This window comes from Gobius niger, assembly GCF_951799975.1.
Source record: "Gobius niger genome assembly, chromosome: 23".
NCBI lineage: Eukaryota > Metazoa > Chordata > Actinopteri > Gobiiformes > Gobiidae > Gobius > Gobius niger.
This window is the reverse complement of record NC_136874.1, coordinates 4,003,229-4,030,646: the sequence shown is the minus strand read 5'-3', so window position 1 is coordinate 4,030,646 and position 27,418 is coordinate 4,003,229. Positions and strand designations below refer to the sequence as shown.

Sequence of the window (27,418 nt, the reverse complement as noted above, 5' to 3'; positions counted from 1 at the left end):
CAAAGCCGTCTAAACGAGCCATATTCTCGTTTCCCCGACAGTCGGTGCTTGCCTGGCACTATGAGCTGCCATGTGGTCGGACATGTCTGGGGGCTACGCCGGGTCATGGTGTTACTGTGCCGAGTGAAGGGGGGAAGCGTCTGGGGGAGAGGGAGGGGCGGGTTGCTGGGTAGAATCCGCCGAGTGTCTGCGGAGTCGGCGGGGGGCGCAGAGGGAGGAGATAACGCCCCTGTCACAGCCTTCATGTCTTCAGTGTCCGGGCCCGGCGGCAGAGTCACGTCAGGTTCAGTCAGGATCCCAGCCCTCCAGGTACTAATACTACTACTACTACTACGACTACTACTATGACTACTACCAACGCCTCTGTAGGGCTGGGCAATGTTGACAAGGAATATCTAGATATTTGTGGGGACATTCTCCATAATGATGAAATATGTAAAAAAAAAAAAGAAAAAGCTGCAAACATCACTGTTTTTTCAAACCTTTTTCCCAATTTTTTTCCACTTTATTTTTACCAATTTTTCCCCAATTTTTCCCCAATTTTTTCCACTTTATTTTCTTACTTTTTCCCAATTTTTTCCAATTTTTTTCCCGATTTTTTCCACTTTATTTTCTTACTATTTTCCAATTTTCCCCCAATTTTTCCCCATTTTTCCCCCCATTTTTCCCCAATTTTTTCCCAATTTTTTCTCCTTTATTTTCTTACTTTTTCCCAATTTTTCCCCAATTTTTTCCACTTTATTTTCTTCCTTTTAACCAATTTTTTCCCAATTTTTTCTCATTTATTTTCTTACTTTTAACCAATTTTTTCCTAATTTTTTCCACTTTATTTTCTCATTTTTTCTCATTTTTTTTTCTCAATTTTTTTTTATTTTCCCCTCATTTTTACTACATTTTCTGCTCATTTTTTCAACATTTTCCATAATATTTTTACCAATTATTTTCTAATTTCCCAGTGTTTTCCCAACTTTTGCCACTTTAACATTGGAGATACTTTACATATCTTCCAAACAGTAATTTCTAAATTACCTTGTAGATGATGTATTGCCCACCTCTACTCCTCTGGTAGCCCTCCAGGTACTACTACTACTACTACTACTACTACTACTACTACTACTACGACTACTACTACTACTGCGACTACTACCAACGCCTCTGTAGGGCTGGGCAATGTTGACAAGGAATATCTAGATATTTGTGAGGACATTCTCCATAAGGATGAAATATGTTAAAAATTTATATTTTTACCAATTATTTTCTAATTTCCCAGTGTTTTTCCACTTTTCCCCATGTTTTACCAACTTTTTCCACTTTAACATTGGAGATACTTTACATATCTTCCAAACAGTCATTTCTATATTACCTTGTAGATGATGTATTGCCCACCTCTACTCCTCTGGTACTGGATATTTCTCTATACTAGATAAATAACTTTCTAATCATGGACGTAGACCTGAATTTAAAGTGACTGCCTGTATGGTTGAGAAATGAGAGAAAAGTAAAGCTCCCGCCTCCCCTCCCCTCCTGATTGGACCTGATAGCCCCACCTAGTTTGCAAAAGGAGGACACAGAGGAACCAATTTCAAAAAGTAGACAATCAAGCTCCCGCCCCCTTCCTCCTGATTGGTTGCTGAGAGCCCTGTTCACGGGGAGAGCCTTTACTTACACTACGTCAAATTGCAGGCGGTCAATAATGCACAATCGATCACATTTGTAAAACGTTTAACCTTACAGACTGTCACTTAAAGTCAATAACATCACCAGCTTTCTACCTACCCATCTAAAAACATTGCCTATATCAAAAATAAAGCACACCTAGAGACTAATCCACAAACACACATCAAGTCCTGACTAGAACCAGGAAGTAGGACCACATTAGTCCAGTGCTCAGGTCTCTGTGCACTTATTTTAACAGACACAAGTGCTGATTCTTGACTTTTTCTGTACATAAATAAATATATGTTCTCTGTGACCCACTGAAAACGGTTCCTCGACCCACTTTCGAGCCACATTTCAGCTCTGAATTAATGATTATTTATGTTTTATGGATCGTTTTGCTGCTTCTTCTCAAGCTTTGTTCGACAGACACTCAGCAAACGCCTTTAAATTCACATTCCCCACAAAACACAGGTCCCCAAATGTGGCGTGTCACACATATATGTCACGAGAAAAAAAAAAAGACTATTTTTATCCTGTTTCGGGGAGTACTGTAGTCTGAAAATAGCGCGTTCTGCCCGAGCGCTTTCTGACGCGTATCGCAAATCCTTCAGCATCACTGTCTACCTGTCTGCCCTGCCTCCGCTCCCCGCAACCCGATCCCCGCTCCTCACGGGAGGGGGAATAAAAACGAAATAATCCCTCCGGGGTTTCAGAGAGGGAAGAGGGAGAGAGAGAGAGAGAGCATGACTGTGGAGAAGGATATAGGCCAGAAAAACAAAAACATCAACATGAACAGAGGAGGAGAAAAAAAAAAAGCTTGCATTCTTGGCGTGACGCGTTCAGGGACCCGTGGAGACAGCGGCGCTTTTATGACATGCCTGTCTGTACACAGCATTAAAGCCAGCATGCAAATTCACTGAAGATGGAAACACGGGCGGGGATGTAAAGAATGCAACGGGAATTCCGGCCCTTTATGGATGAAGCATGTCGGGGAAAAAATGGCATTTGTGTAAAAGAATCGTCTAATTTTAGGTTTGTTTGTGTCACGACAGCGAGCAGGGACATAAAGCTGAAGTATTTCCCAGTATTTGAAGCCACTTTAAGAACAACAGCAGCAGATGCAGTATTTTAACCCTCACACATGTTATTTCAGTCCTATTGGCGTCTATGGGACTCCCCTGTTCGGTTGTATTGCTTTGAAAAGGATGAGACGCACCCGAAGCACATGGATACTTAATCTCTTAACCCCCACCTGAACTGAGCACATTTTGTCCAGTTTGGATTTACACAAATCTATAAGCAAGGATGAAAATGTAGCAAGAGATATAAACACATGATGAAAAAGTAGTGACAAGAATGTGATGAAAAAGTGAAGAAAATGAGACGAAAAAATGACAAAAATGTGACGAAAAAATTGACTAAAATGTGAAGAAAAATTGACTTAAATGTGAAGAAAAATTGACTAAAATGTGAAGAAAAATTGACTTAAATGTGAAGAAAAATTGACTAAAATGTGAAGAAAAAATGACAAAAATGTGACGAAAAATTGACTAAAATGTGAAGAAAAATTGACTAAAATGTGAAGAAAAAATGACAAAAAATGTGACAAAAATGTAACTAAAAAATGACAAAAATGTGATGAAAAAATGACAAAAATGTGAAAAAAATGTGACAAAAAAATGACAAAAATGTAACTAAAAAATGACAAAAATGTGACGAAAAAATGACAAAAATGTGACAAAAAAATGACAAAAATGTGACAAAAAAAATGACAAAAATGTGATGAAAAAATGACAAAAATCCAACAAAAGAAGCAGCAGAAGAGCAACAGAAAAGTGTCCAAAAATGTGTTGAAAATCCAACAAACTAGCAATGGGAAAAGATGACTTTTGTAGGTCTTAGCTTTCAAATGTGGCACATGTTAGAGCGGGTCGTCTCGTGTTCGGAAGGTCATAGGTTCGAATCCCTGCTCCCCTAATGAATAGGCGACTGGTTCCTTACTATAAAGCGCTTTGGGCCTGATGAAGGTAGAATAACGCTTTATCGATTTTTTAGATTTGGGTAAAACTGAACTGGAGTGTGAGTATTTGACTTATTTCAACATTACTTTTTGCAGTTCAAGTGATGAGCTTGACTGTGATGGGAATTCTACCGACTTGATCTATTCTTGATCTGAATTATCCGCCTATTAATTACCGGCGTCGACTTTCAGGAAACAAACAAGCTCCAAATCAGCTGCTGCGTCTCCCGCCCAATCAGCGCGATGGCATCAGGAAGCGGGACGTTGTTTTGACGCTGGCTCCGTTCAGAAGGGGGGGGTGGGGGGGCGCCGCCGCGGGCCGGGACCCCGCCACGACCTCGGGATGCGCTTTTCAAACCTGCGCGGCGTTAAAGTGAAGAGACAAGTCCGACCGAGAGAAATGCAGCGCCAGATTGTGCTCGGAAACATCTACCTAGCAACAAAACGAGCGAACGCCGTCTGTCGTTTCTGTTATTTCACATTCAAGAAAAGATGAATACGCTGCAAAAAGTAGAGCTGAGAGTGCTGTATATTTGCTCTTATTTAACGCCTTAACTCCCACCTGAACCGAGCACATTTTCTCCAGTTTGGCTTTACCCCAGTCCAAAAGCTTCTGGAAAAAAGGTGGGAAAATAGCAACAAAACTGAGACGAAAACAATGATGGAAATGTGACAAAAGTGACGAAAAATTTATGAAAAAGTGGCAAAAATGTCACAAGAATATGACAAAAAAATTATGAAAAAATGACCAAAATGTGACAAAGAAATGGCAAAAATGTGACAAAAATGTGATAAAAATGTGATAAAAATTTGACCAAAAAATGAGAAAAATGTGACAAAAAAATGAGAAAAATGTGACAAAAAATGACCAAAAAATGTGACAAAAATGTGACAAAAAATGACAAAACAAATTACAAAAAAGTTGAATACCCAAAAAATCTGATGACTTGAGGAAAAAGATCCTCTCGGTTCAGGCGGGAGTTAAGAGGTTAAAGGGATATTTCAACATTTTGGACATAGGGCCTCATTCCCTAGTTATCCAGAGTGTTGTTGATTTTTTTTTAAGTTTTATTCATGCAGTCTTTATATTTGAAGAGTTTAGTGGTGCTAGGCTAGTGCATGTCTATGGTAACTAGTAGCCTGCATTAAAAACAGTCTGACCCAAGCACAGTGCACCTGAGGCAAATCACTTATAACCCCAGACTAACCATATAAATGTCTGTGTCGACTGAATAATGTTTTTTGCATTTAAAAGAACTGATATTTGAAAGCTACGCAGCGGCGGAGTGATCTGCTCGGTTACCGGATCTACAGTAGTTTGTTTACCTGCGGCCGCATTACTACAAGTGGAATTCACAAAGGAGGACGAGCCCATGATTTTGAGGAGGTTTTTAATGCAGGCTACTAGTTACCATAGACATGCACTAGCCTAGCACTAGCCCAGCACCGCTAAACTCTTCAAATATAAGGACTACATGAATTAAAAAGAGAAAAAATCTCTGGATAATTAGGAAATGAGGCCCTATGTCAAAAATCCTGAAACATCCCTGTGAGTAAAAACAAACTAAATCCAGGAATAAACAAACCAAAGTCTAAGTTTTAGGGCTGGACCATAGGATTAATGAGAAACCAGGTCTAAATCAGGCTTATAGGTCTAACCCGAGCCTCCCCCGCCGCTCCCATATGCCGGTCCAACGTGCGGTCCAGGGGCATGCCCTCCGCCCGTTGCCCAGGATTGGTTGCCTCTCGTGGGGTCCGTCTCCGGAGTCTTCCCTGCTCGGCCCTGGTAACAGCGTCACGCCCATGTGATGGTGTTTAGTGCCGGCTGGTGAATACGGGGTTAAAGCGTGCGGCGGATGGGGCAAAAGTAGGCCACAATAATAACAAGGGGAGGGGGCGGTAGGATGGGGAAGGACGGGGTAAAAGTGCGGGAGGTTGGGGGGGTGGAGCAGGGGGATAAGACGTTACATGGGAATTTCCTTGGTTTAAATGTGAAGAGGTCAAAATAAAGCTCCTCCTGAGGTCCATCTCTCAAAGTATGGAGACGTGAGGCCTCTTCATGCTTTGATCAAGGAGGAAGGGGGTGGGAGGGGCTTATGAGGAAATCAGGAAGTGATTTTCTAACCAACAAAGTGTAACAAGATGTATATATACATTTTTTTAAACCATTATTTATCCAGGAGAGTCACTAAGATTAAAACTATGCTTTTGAGGAGAGTCCTGGCTCCAGAGGGGACTCTATTGTACATGCTTTTACTGGTAGGAGGTCAAAATAAAGCTCTGAGAAAGCTACTCCTGAGGTCCATCTCTCAAAGTATGGAGACGTGAGGCCTCTTCATGCTTTGATCAAAGAAGAAGGGGGTGGGAGGGGCTTATGAGGCAATCAGGAAGTGATTTTCTAACCAACAAAGTGTAAGATAGTGAGAAAGATGTATATATATATTTTAAAAATGACCATTATTTATCCAGGAGAGTCACTGAGATTAAGACTATGCTTTTGAGGAGAACCCTGGCTCCAGAGGGGACTCTATTGTACATGTTTTTAACCCATAACACCCGAGGGAAAGCTGCGTAGACACATGGAGAACAATTCCAATCAGAACCAGGTACCTCTATGTCAGTGTTTCCCAACCGGGGGTACTCGAGGACCTAGCAGGGGGTACTTGGAACTATGTCAGATTGAAAAAAGGGGAAAATGTAACATCATTTTTATAGGAACAGTTATATTTTTCGGTAAAATGTGTTGCTTTGGGAAAGTTGTAGTTGTTTATTTTGACTGCAACGTTGTCCCTTTTCTTACAAATACCACTTGTAAGTAATTACTTTCTAAATAAACTGTAACACCCTTGAGGTAGGGGGTTCACGGTTGACCACTGAAAGGCCAAAGGGGTACGAAAGACAAAAAATGTTGGGAACCACTGCTCTATGTGTTCGGTGCTGGAACCAAATACCATAAAAAAGAGGATTTCATTGTTTACAGTAAAAAATAAATCTACTAATGAAGATACAGCCCCTTTAACTTGCACCAAAAGGTCTCCTCATGTGTAAGTCAACAGAACTGATTTCTTTCACCTGAACAAATGGCAATTTTTTTTTTGTCATTTTTCGTCACTTTTTTGTCACATTTTTGTCAAATGTTTTGTCATTTTTCGTCACTTTTTTGTCATTTTTTGGTCACTTTTTTGTCACTTTTTTGTCATTTTTTTGTCTTTTTTTGTCATTTTTTGTCATTTTTTTGTCTTTTTTTCGGTCACATTTTTGTCATTTTTTTGTCATTTTTTTGTCACATTTTTGTCACATTTTTGTCATTTTTTGTCATTTTTTTGTCATTTTTTTGGTCATTTTTTTGTCTTTTTTTCAGTCACATTTTTGTCATTTTTTTGTCATTTTTTTGTCATTTTTTTGTCACATTTTTGTCACATTTTTGTCATTTTTTTGTCACATTTTTGTCACATTTTCGTCACATTTTTGTCATTTTTTCGTCACTTTTTTGTCACATCTTCATCATTGTTTTCGTCTCAGTTCTGTCTCTATTTTCACACCTTTTTTCCAGAAGCTTTTGAATTGAGGTAAAGCCAAACTGGAGAAAATGTGCTCAGTTCAGGTGGGAGTTAAGGGGTTAAATCTTGATTTTATGACTTCTCATTAGCTAGCATAGCCCGCAATAATAAAAAAAAAAATCTACTAATGAAGATTCAGCCCCTTTAACTTGCACCAAAAGGTCTCCTCATGTGTAAGTCAACAGAACTGATTTCTTTCCCCTGAACAAACGGCTCATTTGCTGATATGATGATGTTGTTTTTACAGTGCGTATGCAAATGAGCGCATGAAGACGAGTGCGACTTGTGTGGGCTGTGCTGATTGGGGTTATATGGTAATGACAGAGTTCACGGCGACATCACGATCCGCTCGCGACTGTCTCTCTTAAAGAGGGTTCATGGAGTCGGGCCGCAACGCTAACGGAATCTCAATGACACTGTGAGCGATTAAAAAAAATAAGTAATGCAATGTCGCTTTCCAGAGAAATCCTCCCAAATCCCATTATCTTGCATCTGTTTTGGAATAGATTCCTTAACATCTTAACTCCCGCCTGAACCGGGAGCATTTTCTCCAGTTCAGCTTTACCCAAATCCTGTAGGCCAGTGTAACACCTCATTTGAAAGCTAAGATCTACAAAACTCATCTAAATGAAAGATGGATTTTTTTCCATCTTTTTTTTGTAATTTTTTTGTAATTTTTTTGTCTTTTTTATGTCATTTGTTTGGACATTTTTTTGTCTTTTTCTGACACATTTTTGTCTAACTTTTTGTAATGTTCTCGTCACTTTTTGTCTTTTTTTTGTGTCTTTTTTTGTCACATTTTTGTCATTTTTTCATCACTTTTTTGTCCTTTTTTTGTCTTTTTTGTCACATTTTTTGTTAATTTTTTTTGTAATTTTTTGTAGTTTTTTGTGTTTTTTATGTCTTTTTTTTTACTTTTTTTGTCTTTTTTTTGTCATTTTTTTGTCATTTTTTTGTCATTTTTTGTCACTTTTTCATCACTTTTTTTTCAAAGTTTTCTCACTTTTCTGTCACATCTTCATCATTGTTTTCGTCTCAGTTTTGTTGCTATTTTCACACCTTTTTTCCAGAAGCTTTTGGATTGGGGTAAAGCCAAACTGGAGAAAATGTGCTCGGTTCAGGTGGGACTTAAGGGGTTAAAGACTCCCTAGTTCAGTCTTGATATTATGACTTCTCATTAGCTAGCATAGCCCGCTGCATTCCTGCGCCGCTAGCTCATTAGCTTATCTCCTCCGAGTGTAAATTTAGAAAGTTCAAGAGGTCGAGTCTTGAGTGTTTTCATTAGGGTGTGTCCAGTCTTCCTTCCCATTAAAAAAACCTGGTCTTTTCCACGCTTATTCATTCACAAATACTGACATGTTTGGTATCCACGTGTAGCAGGAAAGTCGACCGAGATGACGCTGTAATGTGAATATGGTCTTTTCCTTCATCCCTTTCAAATTTACTCAATCTCTCCTCACTGTGCAAACTTACAGACTATCACTTTAAAGTAAAAGTGCAAAATGCGAGAAAGTTCAGTATTTTCCCTTCTTTGTTTTCCCTCTGGTTGCTTCGAACATGACCATATATGGGCAGTTTCAAAGATGCCGCCCGTATCTATACATCTACCCATTATTTAGATTCCGTTGCTGAAAATATAGATATTTTTTGCCTTTTACATTAATTAACCTCTTAACTCCCGCCTGAACCGAGAGGATCTTTTTTCCATCATTTTTTTGTTGGGTATTCAACACATTTTTGTAATATTTTTGTCATTTTTTTGTCACATTCTTTCCAAATTTTTGTCATTTTTTGTCATTTTTTGGTCAAATTTTTATCACATTTTTGTCACATTTTTGTCAGTTTTTTTGTCCTTTTTTGTCATATTTTTGTCCTTTTTTCGTAATTTTTTTGTTAATTTCTTGTGACATTTTTGCCACTTTTTCATCAATTTTTCGTCACTATTTTGTCAATGTTTTCTCACTTTTTTGTCACATTTCCACCATTGTTTTCGTCTCAGTTTTGTTATAAATAATAAATGCTTTATTATTTATATGAAGACATGAACAGAAAATCCAATACAGTTGTGTCTCATATTTATCAGGAAGTTGCCTCTAAATGTGAGTTTTTCCCTGTTCGCCTGCATCGTCTCAGCCCTAATGAAGACGCACATCCTCAAACCGTGACCGTTCAGATTTCGCTTCGTCCTGTGATTACTCCGGCGGCCGCGCCCTCCTCGCCCTCCACGCCGGCCCCGTCGTCTCTGTCGGTTCAGAGCGGTTACATAAGGGCCTCCCGGGGCCCGAATCCACCGGAGCCGAGGTATCGACTTGCAGCGCGATGTGGGGCAGAGGGAAGCTAATTATTTTCAGGAAGGGTCGACCTCATGGCGTGGCATCCATCTTGGAACGAGCCCCACCCCGTCTCCACCGCACCTCCTGGGGGGAAACGAGGTCAACATTACCCCCCCCCCATTGTGTTTCCAGCTGCAACAAGCGCATGGTTTTACTGTAACATGGCATAACGACAGCAGGCTGTGGTTTCGGGAGGTTTAGTCCTAGTTTAGTCTCACTCTGGTCCATCCTTAGTCCAAGTCTCATCAAAATCCATTGTTTACTCCTGGTTAAGGCGAGAAATTCGAATTTTTACAGATTTCTTCACTTATAAAGATCCAAAATCCCCTCTTTGTAACTAATACATCAACAAAATAAAACCACCACCTCGGTCAATCCATTTTGTAGGTTTTGTCGCTGAAAATATCGGCAATTTTGGCCATTTTTATGCACTAAATGTCTTATATTTATATGAAAACACAAAGAAAACTTGCAATTCACTTTTTCCCTCATATTTATGTCAGTAATCTACAGCAGAAGTTTCAGGTTGATATCTCTAAATATATATATTTTCCCCCCATTCACCTTAAAGTGAGACAAAGTAGTACATTTAGTGATATCAACTTTCGTTTATTGTGTGTGTGTTACGGTTACAACAATGTGCCATAACATTTTAATTACTTGGAATAAACTTTGAAAAGAGAGAATCTGACAGGATATGGAACAGAAATCATGGACTGTAAGACTTTTAGGAGCATTACGTTAACAATCTTTGGACGTTTAACTTGGGCTAGTTACTATACGCTTTGTGGAAGGTGTGTTTGACAGGGTTTGTAACAGAAAAATTGGACTGGGAGACTTTAAGGAACATTACGGTAACAACAATGTGCCAAAAAAACTTGAATTACTTACAATAAACTTTGTGAAGAGAGATTTTTACAGCCGAAAAATTTCACTATAAGACTTTTAGAAGCATTACGGTAACAATAATTGGACATTTAACCTGGGTTACTTACTATAAACTTTGTGGAAGGAGTGTTTGACAGGGTTTGTAACAGAAATATTGGACTGGGAGACTTTTAGAAGCATTACGGTAACAACAATGCGCCATAACATTTTAATAACTTATTGAAAAGAGAGAATCTGACACGATATGGAACAGAAATATTGGACTGCAAGACTTTTTGGAGCATTACGGTAATAACAATGTGCCATAACATTTAAATACTTAGAATACACTTTGAAAAGAGAGAATCTGACAGGATATGGAACAAAAAAGTTGGACTGCAAGACTTTTACAAGCATTACAGTAATAATCTTTGGACGTTTAACCTGGGCTACTTATTATAAACTTTGTGGAGACAGTATTGGGCAAAAAAAGCAACAACAAAAAATGGATTAGATGACTTTTAAAAGCATTAAGTTAACAACAATCTGCCATAAAAAGGTTTTGTACGCCTTCAAAAGCATACAACAAAGGGCTGTGGAAATCCTTTGACAATAAGTGAATTGTAAAACCAGAAAGCTTATTGATTATTGATTATTTAATTCCTATAATGTAAATACAAGTCGCACAAACGCAGCCATGTGTGCTGCCCATCGTAACAAACAAAGTAACTTCAACCATTTTGCACAACTTCCTCATTATCCACATATCCGTACATTTCTGCAGTGAATCCGCTCCGTCCTCCCACACATGTTCACAGACCGACTCACAGACACGCCGCCAAATCCAGCACAACAAGCCGCGCCGAAAACCGCCCACGCCGCCGGCTCAGAGGCGCCCACGTTTGACACTTCCCCCCCGCACGGATGCATGTACGCCGGGCTCCTGTTAGACCCATGGCAACTGCGCACCTACCGCCTATTAGCGTCTACCCGCCATCTTTGTACAGTCAGTCAATTCAACATGGCCGCCAAGTCTGAACCGTTATGTCGTCTGGAGGCGCGGGGAATAAATAGGATGGTTGCACCGGCGAGAAGATTGAAGACATGGGTGACGTGTGGGTGTAAGATAGTGGTGCGCGGTTTGTAGAAGCATTACGGTAACGATTATTGGGACAGTTAAACCTGGGTTTCTTATAATGAACTTTGACAAGAGAGAATTTGACAGGACATGGAAGAGAAATATTGGACTTTTAGAAGCATTACGGTAACAATCGTTGGACGTTTAACTTGGACTAGTTACTATATGCTTTGTGGAAGGTGTTTTTGACAGGGTTTGTAACAGAAAAATTGGACTAGGAGACTTTTAGGAACAATACGGTAACAACAATGTGCCATAACATTGTAATTACTTAGAATAAACTTTGAAAAGACTTTTAGAAGCAATACGGTAACAATGGTTGGACGTTTAACCAGGGCTACTTACTATAAACTCTGTGGAGACAGTATTTGACAAAAAGCAACAACAAAAAATTGGACTGGAAGACTTTTAGAAGCAGTACAGTAACAATCATTGGACGTTTAACTTGGGCGAGTTACTATATGCTTTGTGGAAAGTGTGTTTGACAGGATATTGTAACAGAAAAATTGGACTGGGAGACTTTTAGGAAGCATTACGGTAACAAGAATGTGCCATAACGTTGTAATTACTTACAATAAACTTTGTGAAGAGAGTTTTTTTGTACAGGATATATGAAGCCGAAAAATTTCACTGCAAGACTTTTTGAAGCAATACGGTAACAATCATTGGATGTTTAACTTGGACTAGTTACTATATTCTTTGTGGAAGGTGTGTTTGACAGGGTTTGTAACAGAAACAATGGACTGGGAGACTTTTGAGAACATTACGGTAACAACAATGTGCCATAACATTTTAATTACTTACAATAAACTTTGAAAAGAGAGAATCTGAGGATGTGGAACAGAAATATTGGACTGCAAGACTTTTAGAAGCATTACAGTAACAATCATTGGACGTTTAACCTGGGTTACTTACTATACGCTTTGTGAAAGGAGTGTTTGACAGGGTTAGTAACAGAAAAATTGGACTGCAAGACTTTTAGAAGCATTACGGCAACAATTATTGGACGTTTAACCTGGGCTACTTACTAAAAACTCTGTGGAGACAGTATTTGACAAATAAGCAACAGGGCGAAACCTGACACGAGAATCTGACACGATATGGAACATAAAAATTGGACTGCATGACTTTTAGAAGCATTATGGTAACAATCATTGGACATTTAACCTGGGTTTCTTACTATAAACTCTGTGGAGACAGTATTTGACAAAAGAGCAATAACAAAAATTGGACTGGAAGACTTTTAGAAGCAGTACAGTAACAATCATTGGACTTTTAACCTGGACTAGTTACTATATTCTTTGTGGAAGGAGTGTTTGACAGGGTTTGTAACCGAAAAATTGGACTGGGAGACTTTTAAGAACATTACGGTAACAACAATGTGCCATAACATTGTAATTACTTAGAATAAACTTTGAAAAGAGAGAATCTGACAGGATATGGAACAGAAATATTAGACTGGAAGGCTTTTAGAAGCATTATGGTAACAATGGTTGGACGTTTAACTTGGGTTTCTTACTATAAACTCTGTGGAGACAGTATTTGACAAAAAGCAACAACAAAAATTGGACTGGAAGACGTTTAGAAGCAATACGGTAACAATCATTGGACGTTTAACTTGGACTAGTTACTATATGCTTTGTGGAAGGAGTGTTTGACAGGGTTTGTAACAGAAACAATGGACTGGGAGACTTTTAGGAACAATACGGTAACAACAATGTGCCATAAAATTTGAATTACTTACAATAAACTTTGTGATGAGAGATTTTTACAGCATTTATGAAGCCGAAAAATGTCACTGCAAGACTTTTAGAAGCATTACGGCAACAATTATTGGATGTTTAACCTGGGTTACTTACTATAAACTCTGTGGAGACAGTATTTGACAAATAAGCAGCAACAAAAATTGGGCTGGAAGACTTTTAGAAGCAATACGGCAACAACAATGTGCCATAACATTGTAATTACTTAGAATAAGCTTTGAAAAGAGAGAATCTGACAGGATATGGGACAGAAATATTGGACTGCAAGACTTTTAGAAGAATTACGGTCACAATCATTGGACATTTAACCTGGGTTAATTACTATATGCTTTGGGGAAAGAGTGTTTGACACGATGGGGAACAGAAATATTGGACTGTATGACTTTTAGAAGCATTACGGTAACAATTATTGGACGTTTAACCTGGACTACTTACAATAAACTCTGTGGAGACAGTATTTGACAAAGAAGCAACAACAAAAATTGAACTGAAAGACTTATAGAAGCACTACGGTACTTTGAATGACACAATCTTTTTACTGCCACAAACATCACGAAGCTACACATTTATCACTTCTAGCTATTTGTAAACAAATGTATTGCTTTGTCAATACATTTAAGGGTGTTTTGTCATTTACATTTCTGTTTGTAGAGCTCTAACCTTGAGGATTATCAGGTTTTATACATAATAACACCCAGGGGAGACAGGATATTGTGCGGCTTGTAAAGGATATTTTACTGCAATCCACGAGAGCCTTCTTAATCTTAAAACAACTACCACTCCCCCGAGCAATGTTAGCTGAAACAACTTTATACTATCCACACATTTCTCATCCCCGGACTTTTCCGACTCCTTCCCGCCCCCCCTGACACTGAAGTAATGCCTCGGCGCTGTCCTTCCAGATTGCCTCGTGAAGCGTCTGCCTGAAAAAGCGCCGCAATTTCAGGGACAATCACCTGCGAGCTGCCATAAACATAAATCTGAAGGAGTAGCTCAAGGCCGGCGCTGACGCTACCCCGGGCTCCCTCTCCGTCTCCCTCCACAGCAGCAGCAGCAGCTTAAAACAAATAAACCGCAGACTATATGACCTCACCTGCCGGGCTCTACTTTAGACTCCAGCCTTGAGGAAAAATACCATTCGGTTTGCGCTCCCCGGGCCATCGATCTCTGGGGCAGAGCTTGAACTTTGGCCTTCCGCTTCACTTAAGGGCGCTGTAGATCACGATCGCGCCTACATGTGTCAATAGCTTTTAGGGCGCCCAAGGGAAGAGGCTGGAGCGATCAATCAGGCAAAAAAAATCAGCGTTTTGGAGGGATATGTGTAAGTTTTAATGCCTGGGAGACTTTTAGAAGCATTACGGTAACAACAATGTGCCATAACATTTGAGTTACTTTGAATAAACTTTGAGAAGAGCGTATTTGACAGGATATATGAAGCAGAAAGATGAAAGATTGGACTGCAAGACTTTTAGAAGCATTACGGTAACAATCATTGGACGTTTAACCAGGGGCGTGGCTGCAGGTGCGTCAGAGCGGTGCCAATCAGCAGTAACGAGCGGCAGCTGCTCAGAGGCAGGAGGAGGAAAACACACTCAGGATTATTTAGAGATTGTCTGAACTTGGAGCAACAGAATCACCTCTTCACTTCTAGGAAAACGGAGACGCCGTCTGAAAAGAGGAGGTTTTCGATCGGATCGGCGGCGGTGGATTGAAATGCCTTTCCTGTGCGCAGGCGTTTGGAGGAGAGGAATCAAACATGAACGTGGGGGCGCTGGATTACAACAAAAGGGGATTTTCGCTGGACAGACAGGTACTGCACACTCAAACACACATGTATTGAAATAATATCTGAGAGGGAGCGTGTCAGAGAAATGTAGGCGAGTTAAACTGTTCCACTGTCAGTGTCTCCGCCTGAGGTGAACACATACGAGCGTCTGAGCGTCTTTTAAGCCTCCAAATAGGAGCAGCAGCGCCGCCCATGCCGTTTGGCGTTCACACCAACCGCAAAGCGTCAGGTTAACATTGAAAATACAATTTGCGAGCGTCGACACATCAGGAGCTTTCCCCAACAGTGACGTACGTTGTAGCTGAGCCACCGGGGCAGATTCTATGCTGGCCAAGAAAAATAAAATAAAAATGAAAACAAGTCACGGAGGTTTAGCTTCACTGTGAACTGGAGCTACAGCAGCTCTGGGACTTTTACAGAGACTCACATCAGTGTTTCTTTATCTAAACACACAGGGTTAAAGGCGGCGACGAGAAGACTTCCATCAGAGGCTGAGTCTGCGCTGGACGTGTCTGGGCCTCGAGGAGCCGGTTGTAGCTACGAACACACGGCCAGAGCGTCGGTGTGAGAAGCGTCTGACTTCAGGTAAGCACAAGCTCTAACTGCGGCTTTAGGCGCGTTTTTGACGCCCGGAAAGCGTTTGGTGTGTAAGAGAGTTCATCAGTCAGACACTGAGTGAAACGTTTTTCAAAGGGCAAAGACTCATTTTGCTTCTCTGTTGTGCTTCTATCTATCTCTCCCTCCCTTCCTCCCTTCCTCCCTCTTTCCTTGCCTCTTTCCTTCCCTCTTTCCTTCTTTCCTTCTTTCCTTCCTTCTTTCCTTCTTTCCTTCCTTCTTTCCTTCCTTCTTTCCTTCCCTCTTTCCTTCTTTCCTTCCCTCTTTCCTTCTTTCCTTCTCTTTCCCTCTTTCCTTCCCTCTTTCCTTCCCTCTTTCTTTCCCTCTTTCTTTCCCTCTTTATTTCCCTCTTTCTTTCCCTCTTTCCTTCCCTCTTTCCTTCCCTCTTTCTTTCCCTCTTTCTTTCCCTCTTTCCTTCCCTCTTTCTTTCCCTCTTTCTTTCCCTCTTTCTTTCCCTCTTTCTTTCCCTCTTTCTTTCCCTCTTTCCTTCTTTCCTTCTCTTTCCCTCTTTCCTTCCCTCTTTCCTTCCCTCTTTCTTTCCCTCTTTCTTTCCCTCTTTCCTTCCCTCTTTCTTTCCCTCTTTCTTTCCCTCTTTCCTTCCCTCTTTCTTTCCCTCTTTCTTTCCCTCTTTCCTTCCCTGTTTCCTTCTTTCCCTCTTTCCTTCTTTCCCTCTTTATTTCCCTCTTTCTTTCCCTCTTTCTTTCCCTCTTTCCTTCCCTCTTTCCTTCCCTCTTTCCTTCCCTCTTTCCTTCCCTCTTGCCCTCTTTCCTTCCCTCTTTCCCTCTTTACTTCCCTCTTGCCCACTTGCCCTCTTTACTTCCCTCTTGCCCACTTGCCCTCTTTACTTCCCTCTTGCCCTCTTTCCCTCCCTCTTTACTTCCCTCTTGCCCTCTTTCCTTCCCTCTTTCCCTCTTTACTTCCCTCTTGCCCACTTGCCCTCTTTACTTCCCTCTTGCCCTCTTTACTTCCCTCTTGCCCACTTGCCCTCTTTACTTCCCTCTTGCCCTCTTTACTTCCCTCTTGCCCTCTTTACTTCCCTCTTGCCCTCTTTACTTCCCTCTTGCCCACTTGCCCTCTTTACTTCCCTCTTTCCCTCTTTACTTCCCTCTTGCCCTCTTTACTTCCCTCTTGCCCACTTGCCCTCTTTACTTCCCTCTTGCCCTCTTTACTTCCCTCTTGCCCACTTGCCCTCTTTACTTCCCTCTTTCCCTCTTTACTTCCCTCTTGCCCTCTTTACTTCCCTCTTGCCCACTTGCCCTCTTTACTTCCCTCTTTCCCTCTTTACTTCCCTCTTGCCCACTTGCCCTCTTTACTTCCCTCTTGCCCTCTTTACTTCCCTCTTGCCCACTTGCCCTCTTTCCTTCCCTCTTGCCCTCTTTCCCTCTTTCCTTCCCTCTTGCCCACTTGCCCTCTTTCCTTCCCTCTTTCTCACTTGCCCTCTTTACTTCCCTCTTGCCCTCTTTCCCTCCCTCTTTCTCACTTGCCCTCTTTACTTCCCTCTTTCCCGCCTTCCTTCCCTCTTTCCCGCCTTCCTTCCCTCTTTCCCGCCTTCCTTCCCTCTTGCCCTCTTTCCTTCCCTCTTTCCTTCCCTCTTGCTCACTTGCCCTCTTTACTTCCCTCTTTCCCGCTTTCCTTCCCTCACTCTTTCCTTCCCTCTTTCTTTCCCCCTTCCTTCCATCCATCTTTCCATCCATCTATCTATCTTTCTATTTATCCATCCATCCATCCATCCATCCATCTTCCTCCACAGCGTTCAGCACGAACTAATGAAGCTTGTCCATGCTAGCAGTTTGGCTGTTTTTTTGGAGCCAGCTTTACATTTAGAATATGGTGAACAGAAAAACAGGCTAACACCAGAAACATATGTGATGATGTGGTGAGTTTTAAGACAAGTCTGCGTTCAATATTAACTTAAAGAGGCAAAAAAGTTTCAATGCAAAGTCCAGAGACAACAGACAATATGCATGACGTCATTAAAGTACTTGCGATATACTTCTTTATACTTCTTTACGAGCTCAAAACCAAACAGCCGTCCTTTGTCGACGTCTCTGGAGTTTATGTTTTAGCCACTTCCTTTGCGGGGTTCGTTAATGGCCCGAAACCTGTGATCGCTCATGCTAACACGCTAACGCCATTCACGCCAGGCCGGGCGCCGTCTCCGTGTAAACAATCCCGAGCAGCAGAGGCAGTTTTTTTTACAGTCGCTCTGCCTTTAAACACCAGAGGAATGTGGCTGAAATTGGCTGTTGCGTCCACTTCCTTTGGGGAAATCATAAGCTATAGGAAAGGACCGGGAACTGTAAGGCTAAATTGGCTATTTTGAAGGTTTTTATGTGTTCTCGGGTTGTTTCCCTGTCAGAAGAAGGTTTCATTCACACTTGTTTGTAGTTTATAATTATGTTCTGTGGCAGATCCGAGCAGCACAAGTGTTTAACCCCTTAACTCCCACCTGAACAAAGCACATTTTCTACAGTTTGGCTTCACCCCAGTCCAAAAGCTTCTGGGGAAAAAAAGCTGTGAGAATAGCAACAAAACTGAGACGAAAACAATGAAGGTAATGTGACAAAAAAAGTGACGAAAAATTGAAGAAAAAGTGGCAAACATGTCACAAGAAATTGACAAGAAATTGACAAGAAATTGACAAGAAATTGACAAGAAATTGACAAGAAATTGACAAGAAATTGACAAGAAATTGACAAGAAATTGACAAGAAATTGACAAAAAATGGATGAAAAAATGACCAAAATGTAACAAAAAATAACAAAAATTTGATAAAAAATAGACAAAAAAATGACAAAAAAAATGTGACAAAATGTGACAAAAAAATCACAAAAATGTGACAAAAAAATGACCAAAATGTAACAAAAAATGACAAACATTTGATAAAAAATTGACGAAAAAATGACAAAAAAATGACCAAAAAATGTGACAAAATGTGACAAAAAAATTACGAAAATATGACAAAAAATGACCAAAATATAACAAAACATGACAAAAAATGGAGGATAAATTGATGAAACAATAAAAAAAAAAATGAAGAAAAAATTACAATTGTGACAAAAAATTACAAAAAAAGGACAAAAGATTTGATAAATTGACGAAAAAATGATCTGATCTGATGACGTGAGGAAAAAGATCCTCTCAGTTCAGGCGGTTAAGAGGTTAAATATGGGGAAACAACTCACCTCCTCTCACTTCTATAAAGAAATGATAAAAGTTTATGCACCAAACAGACCCACAAATAAAGGGAAAAAACCATGAAACCCCCACGTTAAATATTAGCCATGACAAACCAGCGTGAAGATAGCTAGCTTACCGGTTTTGTAGATCTCGTAGCGCAGCGAGAAGCCCGCCCCCTGGTGGGCGTAGTCGGACACGAAGCGGATCTGCAGGGCGGGCCCGGAGGAGATGATCGGGGGAGGGGCGATGTTGCTACAGTGTCGCCCCAAAACGTCGGCGTTTTCCGACGTGCCGTCCCGGATCTCGATGAAGTCGTACCTGAAAGAAACAACGGAGAAGAGAAAAGGTCAGAGACGTTTGGCGTGAGAATACGAAAGCCCCGAGTCGGAATGAATGGATAAGAACGATGACATCACTCAACAAACATACATGTAAAGTTTTTTGATAATAATAAAAAATAAAAAGTCTCTGAACTGAGCACGGTTTTCCTTTTTTTTTCTTCTTTTTTTTGTTGGTGACTTTTTTTTTTAAACAATTTTGTGACTTTTTTCCATTTGTTGTTGGTGACTTAAATTTGATTTTCTGTATTTTTTTGTTTGACTTTTTAGTTAATGTTTTTGGTGACTTTTTTTCTTTTTTTTCCTCACATTTATCCTTGATTTTTGTTCAGTTTCTGGACAATTGTTTGTTCTTTTGTGGCTTTTTTGCTGCGTTTTAGCCACTTTGTTGTTTTGTTTTAGTCACTTTTTTTGCCACTTTTTCCATAGCTTTTTAAATGTTTTTGTTTCATTTTATACATTTTTTTAAGTCATATTTTTGTCGCTCTTTTGTGGATTTTTTGTCACTTATTCATCGCATTTTTTACATTTTTTTGTCACATTTGTGTCATTTTTGTTTTGGTGTTTTGTTTTTTTCAAGAAGCTTTTGGATTTGGGTGGAGCTGAACTGGAGAGGGTGCACCTGGTGGGGGCGGGGCTTAAGAACTTGACCAATAGGATTACTGCTTACCACTGATGTAACGGTTGATCAATGTACTTATTTTAGTTCTATTAAAGTTGAACTTTTTTTGTTGTTGTTTTTGTTGTTGTTTTGTAGTACAATCCCTGAAGCATTAAAAAAAATGCAATAACAAAAAAAGAATAAATGGATAAGATATAAAGAATGGCATCTGACATTAGGATTTTCGGAATGCTAAAGGGGCATCTGGAATATTTAGGAAGATTTTACTAAATTGTCTTTGTTAGAGCAGGCGTTTCCAATCTTTTCCCTTTAAATGACTTGGCAAGCAATTCGAGAACCCCACTTTAAATAGTCTTTGGTGCTTATACTAAAATCAAGCAGCAAAACTTTAAAAATCTGGCTTAATAACTTTAACTTTGTAATTTGACCTTCATTCACACAAGCCATTTTTATTAATTATGTGTTATCTTCCATTTTGTGCCTTTAACCGATTAACTCCCGCCTGAACCGAGCACATTTTCTCCAGTTTGGCTTTACCTCAGTCCAAAAGCTTCTGGAAAAAAGCTGTGAAAATAGCAACAAAACTGAGACGAAAACAATGACGGAAATGTGACAAAGTGACGAAAAATTAATGAAAAAGTGGCAAAAATGTCACAAGAAATTGACAAAAAAATTGATGAAAAAATGACAAAAAAGTGACAAAAAAATTACAAAAAATTGATAAAAATTTGATTAAAAAATTGACGAAAAAATGACAAATGTGGCAAAAACTGGAGAAAAAAAACCCCTGAAAAAAAGGGACAAAATAGGACAAAAAAATACAAAAATGTGATAAAAATTTGACAAAAAGTGACAAAAATGTTATAAAAAATTGACCAAAAAATGACAAATGTGACAAAATGTGACAATTTTTTTTTACAAAAATGTGATTAAAATTTGACAAAAAAAATAACAAAAAAAGACAAAAATGTGATTAAAAATTGACAAAAAAATGGATGAAAAAATGACAAAAAATGACAAAAAAATGACAAATGGGACAAAAAAATGTGACAAAAAAATTACAAAAATGTGACAAAAAATTACAAAAATTTGATAGAAAATTGACCAAAAAATTACATAAATGTGATTAAAATTTGACCCAATAAATGACAAAAAAAATGACAAAAATGTGACAAAAAATTACAAAAATGAGTTGAATACCCAACAAAAAAAATGATGGAAAAAAAATCTGATGACGTGAGGAAAAAGATCCTCTCGGTTCAGGCGGGAGTTAAGAGGTTAAATCACCCTGGGACTCCTACACTGTGCTATGATCAGGCTTGTTCAGTAATATAATATAATAAATGCTGCATCCGCTGAAGCACAAAGCCTCCATTTCCCAAAAAGCAAAGAAACCATTAAAGGAATTGATTCTTTGCACAGTTTGTTGCCAAATAAGGAAACAAAAAACATTTCTTACACTACAAATTCTTTCCCTTTTATCAAATATGCAAAAGCCACACTGTGCAGTATGATGACATAATAATAATCATGATGGTGGACAGGTGCTGGCTCCCCCCCCCCGTCCCCGTCCCCGTCTCCTCGGGACAGAGCGGCGCGTCCAAGTGAAACATTTGGAAACTCAGCACAAACAAACGCGACCGTCGCCATTTTGGCTCGTGGTCAGGACGCGGCTCCTTTACCTGCTGCTTCCCCGTCTGTGCATTCAATAAAGCGGAGCTGCAGCATCAACATGGCCTCGATCTGCTCGTCCCCAGTGTCTGAATCCAAAAGTCCCTTGTTTTAGCTTAGAGGGAATGTCATGGCAGCTCTGTACAGGTATGGATTCCATACAGGGCTGCATGACAAAAAACTCACCTCCTATATATTTATTTTCAGCTTTTGTTAAGGTGAGACACTGCAGGTGAATAGGGAAACTCAGAGGGGATTATAAAATAAGCAAATTAATGGAAAGAAGTCAGGTTAGCAATTAGATTTTACAGCAGAACTAAGTCTCTCGTGCCCCTAGAGGCCATAAGCGCCACTGCAGATGTCGTAGCAACTTGTGTTTTTTACTCATTAATTGTTCGTCAGAGTAAATATTGTTCATCCAATTACACAATGGAGATCATTTTTTTCACTCAAACTTGGCTGTAAATACTGTTTAAGTGGTGCGAGCTCACAGTTAGCTTTGCCCGTTAGCCTGTTAGCTTCTTCTTCGTGGTTTTATTAGTGTGTATTGGTGGCTCCGACCTGAAGCAGGGAAAGTTGCAATTGTGTTGGGGTTTTTCTGGCCAGAGACACCAGGGGAAATGAAAGACCCCCAATCATCCCATTAACACTTGTATTCCCAGAGGGACCACGGAAAGCTTTACTAAGGTAAACAAGTTACTTAGTACTGCTTTAAAAAACACCAAAATGTCCAAGAATGGAAAATTTGAAGTCTGTACTCCTTATGTGGAGATGTAGCTACACCAATTTGAGGAAAGTAGGGCTCCAACTAACGATTATTTTGTAATCGATTTATCGCTTGGCTGTGAATGGTGTAGGAATTTTTATTTTTATTTTTATTTTTTATCACATTATAGCTTAAGTGGCGCTGCTTGAGGATGTGTTGATGGAGGGAAATGTTTTTTTAAGGCTCTATTAATGAAATTTACAATGTACAAAACACTACAGACCCTAAATATAAATTCAAAGTAGGTTTTCATCAAAAATACTACATTTTTATGTCATTTTTGCTCCATTTTAGTCTGTGTGAGCCAGAAAACGATTAATCCATTACTAAAATAGTTGTCGACTATTTCAATAATCGATTAGTCGTCGATTAATCGATTAGTCGTTTCAGCCCTAGAGGAAAGTGCATTTGAGCAAATTGTTTCCAGATGAACGTTTATATGTTACGAGACCAATTTGGTCCAAAATCAGAAAATAAAATTAAAAATATTTTGCCTGTAGTGTCTCAAGAAAGTCTTCATTGCTCGAATGACGATAATATTGAGATGCTTTACTCGACCATTTCAACAAAGCACAACCAAATGCAAAGCTAAAATGGATCTAAATTGGAAAAATCGTGGCTTAAAGGGACTATACGGAGTTTAAAAATGTTAAAATTATGTATATTCCACCCCCTACATGTTCCAACAATGTCCTAATGTGTAGAATGAGCTCAGATCTATTCACCACAACTGTTTCTTCAGGTCATGGACGAGCTTAATATAGAAAGTGCAGTTACACGTATGACCTGAGGTGGCAGTAGTGAGTATAACAACTTGAATCTAGCCCCTTTAAACTGACCTTTTAGTGCATCTGTTTATTTTATTCTGTGTTTGCTCTGCTCAGCCTCAGTGTATTTGTCTATTGTCTATCACATCACTTACTACAATAGGGATAATTCAGCGATTTACTGCACTGAGCTGTCCCTAAATAACACATAACAGTGACTCAAAGGAGGCAACTTTTAATATCGGCAAAAAAGCTGATGATACAGGCAATAAAGGCTTAAGAAAGATTAAAAAACGTGCAGTTTTAAGCTTCGCAGGAGTGAGGGGAGTTGGGCTGCGGGGGGAGATTAGCCCAAATGCGTCTGGGCTTTAGCACTTTGAACCGCAGCCGAGTTCGACCTGTGAACTTGAGCTAATTGACCCCGAACGATAAAAGCAAATTCTTCTCTGTCAGCTCAGAGGGGGGAGAGAGAAGGGAGGGGGTAAAGGAGGAGGGAGGGGGTAAAGGAGGAGAGAAGAGGAGAACGCGAAGAGTTGGGGGCTGAGCGGGTCCACCTGGCTGGTTCCACATTTAGCCTCAGCTCGTGCCTCATTCTCGGGCCGTTATTAGGCAGCAGTGCACAGTCAGACAAACAACAGTTGTGGCTATTTTTACAGCGGGGGCCGGTCGCTGCCCTGTATCAGGTGGAGCTCCGTAACGGCCGCTGTATTTACCCACGAGCCGGCGGATAATGAGGTCAACCCCACGGAGCCACGGCCAATTACGGGACTGGGAAAAGTGACATTTTGGATTCGACGTCTCCTTGGACGAGCTCCTTTGGCAAAAATCCCATTAGGTTTTCCCTCGGACTTTGGGGGAAAATCTAATATTAAAATGTTAAGGCATGAAGGCGGCTCATGTGGAAGCTACAGACCAAATCATGCGAATACTTTATATTAAAGAAAATGCCAAATATTCAAAATTATCACAATGATCTCTCTTTAAAATGTCTACAATGGAAACATATTTTTTCATTTTATTATTGTTGATTTATCTTTTTATTGAAGTAGAATAAAGCTTGTATTGTCGTTTAGTTTATTAATGTCAGACAATTGTGAAAAACATCAGATTCTAAAGCCTTTTTATGGATGTGAATGCACTTGATTACATAATTTTTCCTTGAAAGTTTTAAAGTGTGCTTAAAAAAAGATGTTGGACATTCGAAATGATGAAGTTAACCTCTTAACCCCCGCCTTAACCTTATCTCCTCCCGTTCGGCATGACCAAAATCTAGAAGCTTCTTGATTGGAGATTTTACAACCTACAGGTCATTTGAAAGACGTACAGAACTCGTTTTTTTACATTTCTTTTATATTGTGTTATTGGTCCTTTTCCGACAAGTCTTAGTTGACATTTTTGCCATTTTTTGTCGTGTATTCATCGCTATTTTGTCGCATTTTCATGGTTTTGGTCCCTTTTTTGTTGTGCATCTCTGAAATCGCCCATATATGGTCCCGTTTGAAAACAGTCAAGGGGGAAAAAACCTAAACTTCCTCTAATTATTCAAAAACTACTTCAACAAATGCTGAAATATGAATATAGTTTTCCTCTAAATAAAGATACAAAGACATGGAGAGAATGTCAGCCCATAAATAACAGAGAATGCTAACAAGATGCATCGTGCTAATGCTAACTCTAGCATAGAACTAGCTACAGTTGCCGTTTTTTCACTTCTACTGAACAATCTGCTGTGAATAAACAACCGTATGGACCCGATTTAGACTTGACTTTATTTGTATCTGATAAATAAGCTTTTATTTCACCAGAAAATGGCTAAAAGGTCGTCTGTATCTATGTCACTTCCTGTCAGCAGTTTAAAAATTCCAAATATTTCTTCATTAAAATCGCAGCTTCCCTAAAATAAAATGCTAATTCGGCAGCTGATGTTGTTCGTCTAAATAAGTCATATTTTCAAAAGCTTTAAAACCTCATTTACATGAACAATATTTCAAGAAAAAGCATGAGAAATCTTAAAACTCAGATTGCAGTATTAATTTCATTTATTGCCAGGAGTTTTTAAAGTCCAAAAACACTTCACACGTGGCGCTCCGTACAAACCACACGCCATCCAATCCCGGCGTATCTTTATTTACCCCCAAATATTTTTGTCCCGCCTCCCTCTCGAGTCAAAACAGCAGTTAGGACGCCCCTCTCTTCTTTAATTACCATCACAAACACAGGCGTGACTCTGTTGATGCGATTACGTCCGCCAAAGTCGCCATTTAGCTCCGGTGCCGCATTGGAAGCGCTTAATTTGCCTTTTTTCGGAGCCAAACTTTTTCCTACTACGACTCAAACCCCCCCCCCTCCTCACGCGTGTGCCAGCCTCTTTAAACATGTACTTAGCGTTGCGTAACTTGACAATCGCGTGTATAATTTTCGCCGGCTCCATAATTCATCTGTCGTGCGATGTTCCTTCCCTAACAAGGCTCTCCCCGCCTGACGCCGCGGGTGGTGGCGATCCCCTCTCCCCTCTCCCCCCTCAGGGAAAAAAAGAAGAATTAGGCGAAATGAAGAGCTGTCAAGTAAACAATGGGGCCAGTGTTGTTGTGCTAATTACAGCCACGCTTTGAAGCTTCGAAGCTGTTTCACCACGAAGACAAGAATCTATCGTGTTCATGAAACAAGTGTCAATAGACTCAGGAAGTTGCCTTTTTGTGAAGTCGTAGCAATTTTATTATTGTAAGTTGGACCAAGGGCTTAACCTCTTACCACCCGCCTAAACCAAATGCATTCGGTCCTTTTTGGTTATTATATAGGCCTGTGTAACACCTCATTTGAAAGCTAAGATTCACAAAACAGATCTTTTTCCTTGCGTTGTTGCTGTGTTGTGTCACCTTTTGTATGTTTTTTTTATTCTTTTTTTAATTTTTTTGAATTTTTTTTGAATTTTTGTTGATTTTTTGTTGAATTTTTGTTGATTTTTTGTTGAATTTTTGTTGAATTTTTGTTGAATTTTGGTTGAATTTTTGTCACATTTTTGTTGATTTTTTGTTGAATTTTTGTTGAATTTTTGTTGAATTTTTGTTGAATTTTTGTCACTGTTTGGTTGAATTTTTGTCACATTTTGGTTGAATTTTTGTCACATTTTTGTTGATTTTTTGTTGAATTTTTGTTGAATTTTTGTCACATTTTTGTCACATTTTTGTTGATTTTTTGTCACTTTTTGGTTGAATTTTTGTTGAATTTTTGTCACATTTTTGTCACTTTTTGGTTGAATTTTTGTCACATTTTGGTTGAGTTTTTGTCACATTTTTGTTGAGTTTTTGTCACATTTTGGTTGAATTTTTGTTACATTTTTGTTGAATTTTTGTCACATTTTGGTTGAGTTTTTGTCACATTTTTGTTGAGTTTTTGTCACATTTTTGTTGAATTTTTGTCACATTTTTGTTGAACTTTTGTCACATTTTTGTTGCGTTTACATCCTTGTTTTCTTCTCGTTTTTTGGTGCTTTTTTCCCAAGAAGCTTATTGATTAGGGTAAAGCCAAACTGGAGAAAATGGGATCCTTTCAGGTGGGAGTTAAGAGGTTAAAGATTGTAAAACTTACATTCAATAGAAAATATGTTGAGTTTCTTAGTTAATTTGTCTGATTTTGAAGGGATTTATGCTTGTTCCATTTTCATTAGCATTTTATCTTCTAGATACAGACGGCATCGCGTCATAGACGGAGTCGTGGCCTCGCCAGGGGGGAAAACGGAATCTCCTGGGAAACAGTTTTCACACTTTTTAGCCATTTTCTGGTGAAATATTAACCTCTTAACTCCCACCTGAACGGATCCCATTGTCTCCAGTTTGGCTTCACCCTAATCAAAAAGCTTCTTGGGAAAAAAGCACCAAAACAGCCACAAAAAATGAGAAGAAAACAAGGATGTAAACGCAACAAAGATGTGACAAAAATTCAACAAAAATGTGACAAAAAGAAGAAAAAAAAAGAAGAAAAAAAAAGGTGACACAACACAGCAACAACGTGAGGAAAAAGATCAGTTTTGTGGGTCTTATCTTTCAAATGAGGTGCTACACAGGCCTATATAATAGCCAAAGAGGACAGAATGCATTTGGTTTAGGCGGATGGTAAGAGGTTAAGTTATTTATCAAATACAAATAAAGTCAAGTCTAAATCGGGTCCATATGGATGTTTATTCACAGCAGATTGTTCAACAGAAGTGAAAAAAAAAGGCCGTTGTAGCTAGTGCGAGCTAGCGTTAGCATCAGCATGCTTCTAACATGTAGCATCATGTTAGAATTCACCATTATTTGTGTTTATGGGCTGTTGAACCACTTTGCTCCTCTCC

General features: G+C 39.4%; 1 protein-coding gene across 2 annotated transcripts in view; it reads right to left on the bottom strand.

Annotated features, from left to right (window-relative positions):
* Positions 1 to 27,418, bottom strand: part of LOC306982172 (neuropilin-2-like) — a 162,734-nt gene that overhangs the window by 94,894 nt on the left and 40,422 nt on the right. For both annotated transcript variants that reach the window (XM_079582008.1, XM_079582009.1), the window contains exon 3: positions 19,058 to 19,239. In XM_079582008.1, coding sequence (XP_079438134.1) covers positions 19,058 to 19,239 — 182 coding nt within the window. The remainder of the gene's footprint in view (positions 1 to 19,057; positions 19,240 to 27,418) is intronic.